A 7,866-nucleotide genomic window follows, 5' to 3' on the forward strand; every position below is an offset into this window, starting at 1 on the left:
GAAGGATCTGTGAGTGGAGAAAGAAAGAAAACACTGTTTGTGACACTGAGTTTTCTGTGTTTTAGAGACAAACCGTCACAGAACAACATCATCATCATCATCATCATCATCATCATCATCATGGTTTAATTCTCCAGCGATCACATCTGCGTCTCCTGTAACAGGTACAAACACACTCTGAAACACACTCATCTGTGTCTGTGGTTGAGATGGTGACTCTCTGGTGTTTTCAGGCTCTCCTCTGACGGTCAGTGTGTGTGTGTGTGTGTGTGTGTGTGCTTCTGATCATCACTGGACTCGTGTTAGTGACCGTGACTCTCGTCAGGAGGCGTCGCTCTCACAGTAAAACTCATTGCAGAGTTAATTAACACTGGGGATTTTTTTGTGTAGCCAAGTCAGAAGTGTGACAAATGAAAACTTAAAACTATCATAAGATAGAATATGAAATAATCTACTTGGCTGACTTTAAGTTTGTCAAACTATTCTTAGCATGAATATTAAGATTTCATTTTAGCATTAAAGGACAAGTTCGGTATTTTACACTTAAAGCCCTGTTTACAGATCGTTTCTGATGAAATAGAATGGTTAAGATTGAAATTTGGACACATGCTGCTGTCCCGAGAATTTTAGGTTTCTTTCGCTTTCCCCCCCACCTCCACAAAGGCTGCATAGGTGCACTGGAATAATCCTTCCTAAAACGCATTAAACTTTCGTTTACAAAGACGTGAAACTCACCGAGTGGTCAGGGGGCGTTCACTGATATGCTCACACAAAAATCGCTGCAAAAGATACTTTCCAACAGATTTGCAGTACAGTCAGAAGAAAATGTTCCAACAGTTGTTTTACCATTCGTTGTAAAACTGTGGAGTCCCACAAAAGCTCACTGATATGATTCAGATGGAAAAATAAATAATGAAGTTATCGCGCAATTCTTCTGACAGGATCATTTTATTTAGTAAAATATCTCACCATTCACTGATGCGTCCAGGTCGCACGCAGACACCATATGTTTGGTCTAAAACGCGACTGCTCTCATGTATCACCGCAGGACAGCAAATGTGAGTAAATTCTGTCATCTTTGCAGGACTGTGATATGAAGAGTGTGCAATGTAGAATATTTTTTAGCAACAGTGTGAAAGTGAATAGCACATAACAGGCACAATACTGGTATAAACATGAATATCTATTGGTACAATATGCGTCACATGACTAAATTTACGTCATCGTTTTTAAATCCCTCCGGTTTCACAGTCCACACTACAGTCCACACTACGACGCAAAAACGGCGTTTTCAAATGTATACGCTTTGGAGTGCGTTTTCAAAAAGCTTCGTTTTCATTAATAAAAACGCCGTCTCAGTGTGGACGGAAGGCCAAAACGGAGAGAAAAAGATGCGTTTTCAAACGAAAACGTATTAGTGTGGACATGGCCTTAATGTCTTCTTTTCTCTTCAGTTGATTTAATCTAAGGCTGTCTGAAGTCAGTTGTAGTTCTTGTGTTTCTCTTTCCTTCAGTGATTCTGCTTGTTAACAGCAGGTGTTCATCACTAATGCTCAATCCTCACTTAATCACTTAATTGTCTCATTAACTTTAACTCTGATTAAGAGTTACTTTAACACTCTTTTGAGTGGGGTGCTCTGAGCAGTGTTAATTTAACTCTTTGCATTTTTTTTGTGTAGCCAAGTCAGAGTGTGACAAATGTAAACTTAAAACTATCATAAGATAGAATATTAAATAATCTAATTGGCTGATTTTAAGTTTGTCAAACTATTCTTAGCATGAATATTAAGATTTTATTTTAGCATTAAGCATAAAAAAATTTATAAAATAAAAACTCATTTCAAATTCATAACTGTTGTGTATTAAAGATGTGACATCATCTTGGCAGCACTAGATTTTATATTAATATTTGACATTAACAGTGACACTCAACAAATAAAAACATAAAGCAACATTACAATGCAGGAAGTGTTTAGTGTTTGTGATGAACAGGCTGTTCTCACACCAGCTCAAAACCACAAACAAATGAGCTGAAGGTTCAGAGTCTCAGTAAGAAACACAAAACTCAACAGAGACAAATGAAGAAGAACATGTTTTATGTGTAAGTCTGCAGAAGAGACTAAAATACACTCTTGTTACTGCAGAATAATCCAGGTTCATAAAAAATAATGATAAATGAAATGTGAAGCTTGAACATTTACAATACTGAACTAGTTCCTTTATGACAAACATTGCAATCAGAGTTCAATAAATATTTAATTAATATAAAATGTTTTTACTCGCACTTTAAAACAATGTTTAATAACCCATAAGTGTGAAAACATACATTTATGCCAGATAGAAAAGGGCTGAAAATGAACATCATACATTTTAATATTTGTGTAGATAATATTGAATTCATGTGTATCTTAGTTGTTCTCTAATAAGCACTGTGTGTGTGTGTTTGTGTGTTTTATTTTCAGGTTTCTCCATGATCATCATTATGTGTGTGTGTGTGAGTCTGCTGCTGATTGGTGGATTCACTCTGACTGTGTGTAAATTAAGACACATGATACAAGGTTTGATCATTTATTATCTGTTGAAACAAATTAATAATTAAAGTTATTTGAGTTTCTCTGTTCTGCTTCAATGAGCAGCAGTAAAATCTCAATGAGTTTCTGTCTCAGATGCTGCTGTTCGTCTCCAGTTTGATCTAGTTGGTCTATGTTTTACTAATTGATTCATTTTGTTTTGGGTAATTAGGAAGAACCTCGACATCAGAAAAGAGAAAGAGGGAGAAAAATACATTGGTGAGTCACAGTGTGTTTGTTTGTGTGTGTGTGTGTGTGTGTGTGTGTGTGTGTGTGTGTGTGTGTGTGTGTGTGTGTGTGTGTGTGTGTGTGTACATATGTTGTGCTTATGTGATGTTTTCTCCTTTTATTGTACATTTTCTCTCAATTTTTCATGCTCAGATTAACAGTCATGATGAACTACCCACAATCCTCTCTGATTGGCTCCTGTACACGTCTGTCAGTTTCCAGAAGCATGAAGAGTCTCTCAGTGAAGCTTCAGTCACTGTCAGTAAGAACGAGATTGACTCTGATTACGCCACGGTCATTTACTACAGACTCAACTAACTCACTTATAACAGATCACAGATCAGCACACATTACACCAGTATTGCTTATGTTTACAATTCATTGATACAATTCGCTTTATAATCCATAAATTAGTGTTAAAGACATTAGAAAGGAGTCACTTGCGCTTCAGCCTGGTTGGTGCTCACGGAACAGGACGCAAAAATTGTGTTCGTGTCAATATAAATAGTAGGCTATTTTAACATTGTACTGTCAGCAGAGAAAAAAAAATGCCACAGAAAAAAAAAGAAATATAAATAACATAAATTAAATAGGACAAAGCCTATCACTCAAATTTCTAAGCAATATAAACGAAAATCATATTGCCCTATACTAACGAAATTAAGTAGGCTATTTTCTGCCGAACTATTTCAAACATCCTTGCAAAAAAAGAATGTTGTTGACTGACAATGGTTTCAGTACCAAACAGCTGTCAGTCAGACCGCCCGCTCCGTCCAAAGTAGCCTACACCAGAGTTCTGACCGCTAACGTCTTTTGACGCGCGAATGGACACAAAGTGGTCAAGCGTATAACTAGACGCGGCAGGCGCGAATTTGACGCGCTATTCGCGTCCGGTGTGAACGCACAGTTATACTTCAAAATGTAATCCCGCGCCGCATGATTCCCTATGGGCGTTTCACACAGTATGCGGCGGTGAAATCGCCGCGCGACTCCGGCTTTTCTCAAGTAGTGGAAGAGTTTTGTGCAGCATTTAGGACTACCAAAACAATCCGGCGGGCCAGAAAATATTGCTGGCGGGCCAGTTTTGGCCCGCGGGCCGCCAGTTGCCGTTCCCTGATCTAGAGGGAGTGTGAGTTGGTTTGCTGTGCTGAAATGTGTTTGTAAGGTTTTGCAAGATATATGTGGTCAGTGAGCTGAAGAGAAACGGTTTCTCTTGTGGTTTTCAGCTTGTGGTTTTCTTTGGCTCTTGCTCTTTATATTATTTTACTCGAACCGAGATGCGCTTCAGGCTCTTGTGTATGTCATAAAAACAGGAAATGGTTTCTGTAGAAACGATGGACACACACTTTCCACTCCTTAAAGAGATGCTGTGAATTTGTGTAATATTATCAAAAATATTTTTATTCAGGTTGTTTGAAATATAGATATCACAAATACTTCTGTTAAATGTGGAATGACTTTGGATTTGACAGTATCAAAGGGAAGCACAAGATCAGTGTGTGTTATAAAATGTCTTGGCGTTCAAATGTTAAAAGTCTGTCAGTTATAGTTATTCAATTAATAAAGTCTCTTTGACTCTCTTTAGAGTTTGTGTTTGTAATTTCCTGTTCGTCCTGTTCATCAGATGTCATTTAAACCTTCGGCTCCATCTAGTGGCAAATGTAATTGGCTGTTAAATGTCTTGGTTTTATTGAAATGAGTGTTGTGTAGTGTTATGATAGCTGACAGGGTGGGTCGGCTCTAATTAATATGATTTTAATTCATTATAAATGTCACTGATTTATGTGCCTCCTGTGTGTTTAACACGAAAGAGTGAATCTGGAGGAATGAGGGTTTTCTAATAATGGGCGACTTTATAATTACATGGACTCATCGCTCATGCTGATGTTTTTATGATTAAAGTCAGAGATGCAGATAAAAACATTTCTCAGCATTCACTCTTTGTCCAGTGTGTGTAGTTAATCTGTCATCAGTGATGCTGAAGTTTGATTGATTCTCTTATTATGTAGCCTAATCCGTATGAAATGTGCGTTTCTCTCAGTTCAGTTCTGCGAAGATCGCGACGCATCGTCAACTTCATCTTTGCAGTCGACACAGAAAACACTTGTTTATTAATAAACAATTAAAATGTCTCCTTGCTATATTTGACATATTTTAGCACCGAAAACATGATTTTTTTTTTTCAAATCTAAAAATCAAATCAAAAATCGTGATACGAACCGAATCGTAGGTTTGGTCTATCGTTACAGCCCTAGTAAGATGAGAAAGCAAGAGTTTATGGTTGTAAAAAAAAACAAAACAATGGCTATCTGAACATCTTTGCCAAGCGCAAACCAGTACAGAAGTAGGCTAATCCAACATGACATCATGACTTTGCGTAAACATACACGCCACTTTTAAGTCAAAAGTGGCGTGTTATCTATACGCATTTTGAGCTATCCGCGTGTATGTTCACGCCGAAACGAACCGTCATCTTCCGCGTGTATGTCTACGCCGTTAAATGTCCGAGCGAAACGGAGCAAAATGTACGTGAAATAATCATGTTGGTCCCCTTTGGAAAACGTGTAGATGTCACAGTTTAACAGCCTCAGACGTGAATCTTACACGTACCATTATCCGGACGTTTGCTAATCCTACCCCTAAATCTAATCATAACCATTTCTTAAAACTATAGGCTACAATTATAAAGAAAAACAACAGACAGACAAGTATAATCACAATAATTTATTTAATGAGAAAATGTCAAAATCGGTACCAAAAGTTGTTCACGTGACGATGTGTCGCAGTCCTCTCTGGCAGTGGTTTTGTATGAGGTAACAGACAGAGCAGAATTTAAGTTATTAATTCAAATCCATGAAAACGTTAATCCGTCTTCGGTTCGGTTCGCTCCCTCTGAGGGCTGCCGCGCGGCACACAGTGCGCGCTTCAATTCAAATGTGAATGTGCATGACGCAATCTGTGACGAAGCAGGCGAGAGCCAATGAGCGTTTGATATTAATGCCGTAACCATAGTAACCTGTCGCTTCTTGAGGGCGCAATTTTTGAATTTGAATTCATAACAAGCGCGGGGTTTGACGTTTACGGTCAAGATGACGATTACTGGATAAAGGGCTGAGTTTGGATCTTTTTCTTGCAAATAATATATGGATTCTGAAGGTTTGGATTACATCAAGCTAATAAAATTGGTGTATTTTGTGAATCGATGTTGTGTTGTAAGGTTAGTATAAATAAATTATTGTGATTATACTTGTCTGTCTGTTGTTTTTCTTTTTAATTGTTGCCTAGGTAGTTTTAAGAAATGGTTATGGTTAGGTTTAGGGGTAGGATTCGTGGCTCAAACTATCTTTTAATGCCATATTGTTCATAAAAATGCCATTTTCCTACATATCTGTCCATTACGTTTTATCATTTTAATATTGTCCCTTAAAATGGGTATGTTTAGGTGTGGGAGTAGAGTTAAGGGATCTTACATTTATAATCTATACAATGGTATAGGAAATTGTACAGATATCTTCAAGATATGGCAAACGTGTATGGGCGTTAAAATGTGACATCTACACGTTTTCCAAAGGGGACCAACGTGATTATTTCACGTCTTGTGGTGATACCGGGGAATCGATATTTTTTTTCCTAGGATGGTAGGAGAAGATTAACCCCAGTGACGGGTAGGTTTAGGGACTTTTAGGGAGTTGGGGTAGGTCATATCTATACAGTAATGTAACGTTAAGTCAACGGCGTTGATAAACACGCTGAAAAGCGATTATGCGTGTTGATAGCACGCCAAAAATGGAAATCGAATTGGCGTGTCATACATACGCCATTTCATGAGATCAGTCTGGCTAATCAATAAATTATTGGGGAGGGTCATGCCTTTTTTCACAATCATTTTGGAGGGTCATAAAAAAAATTATTGCTGGTGAAGGGAGGGTCATGTCTTTTTTGACTACAGATCTCAAAACTCCTCCGGTGGCCCCTTAAATAAAAAAACGAACAGTCCCTTATCTCTAGTTTTTTCAGGCTCTTCTCTGATCGTTCCTCTGGTTCTGGTTCTTCTTTCTCTGATCATCGCTGGACTCTTATTACTGTTTCTCTGTAAGAAGTATCAGTCTCAAGGTAAAACTCCTTCCTAACTACTTTAGATATAGAAACTCTCCATTTATACTGAGATTAAAATACAAAGATTTGTTTTTCCAATTTGAATCTGTCGCCACCTATTGGCTACAAATACAAAATGTAGATATTTGATGATGTTTTAAAAAACATTTACAAAAGACATAATTGTTCAAACGTGATAATGTATGATGTCATTAATTAAAGGACGCTTGTTTTTGGCAGGTGGTGATTCGTCGTCTCAGACTGGACCAGGGAAACATGAAGTTGTGAGTCCAGTTACTGTATAAAATGTTTAATTAAATGTCTAATGCCTTCCATCCTAATGATATTCAGAGCTTTAAATAATTTCTCTGTCTCTCCTCAGGTTTCTCACACTGGTTGTGATTGTGAGAACATTAAAGACACTCACAAACAATTACCCACAAACCCCTCTGATTCTTCTGGCACTGTTTATGCCACTGCCCAATTACCCACAAGCCCCTCTGTTTCTTCTAACTGTGTTTACGCTACAGTTGAGAAAGGCACTGGTGACTCTCAGCGCTGCATCACATCTGCTGAAGATCTGAATTACACAGTGGTGAATTTCCACAAGAAATCTGACTGTCCTGACAGTGTCCGTTTCAGGAATAATCAGGATTACAGTGAATACGCTGCTCTCAGTCATCTCACTGCTTGACGAGACACAGCAGAATATAAATGAGCTGAATGTTTTTTATCACCTAGTCTTTGGTATGATTGTTCTAATAGCAATAGATGGTTCTAATAGTGTACACTCCAGAGCCTGATTGATCTGGATACCCTAGAATGGACTCCCACCCCTGGGCTCTCTCCTTCCTCACCGGTCACACCCAGCTTGTTGTAAACTCTGGTTTCTTGGCCATTCCTCTTCCGCTGGTGCAGTCCAGTCTCGTAGCACCGCCTCCTCTGCTGGTCCCGTCCAGTTCCTTAGCTATGC

General features: G+C 38.3%; 1 protein-coding gene across 3 annotated transcripts in view; it reads left to right on the top strand.

The window, feature by feature from the left end:
* The window catches only part of LOC309493717 (polymeric immunoglobulin receptor-like), a 125,231-nt gene extending 117,597 nt beyond the window's left edge, over positions 1–7,634 (top strand). For 2 of the 3 annotated variants that reach the window (XM_082162927.1, XM_082162929.1), the window contains 3 exons: positions 6,807–6,911; positions 7,134–7,177; positions 7,276–7,634. In XM_082162927.1, coding sequence (XP_082019053.1) covers positions 6,807–6,911; positions 7,134–7,177; positions 7,276–7,587 — 461 coding nt within the window. In that variant the 3' untranslated portion in view covers positions 7,588–7,634. The remainder of the gene's footprint in view (positions 1–6,806; positions 6,912–7,133; positions 7,178–7,275) is intronic. The other variant, XM_082162928.1, reaches the window with a different exon arrangement.
* The last annotated feature ends 232 nt before the right edge of the window (positions 7,635–7,866 follow it).

This window comes from Leuciscus leuciscus, assembly GCF_965113295.1.
Source record: "Leuciscus leuciscus genome assembly, chromosome: 3".
Lineage (NCBI taxonomy): Eukaryota > Metazoa > Chordata > Actinopteri > Cypriniformes > Leuciscidae > Leuciscus > Leuciscus leuciscus.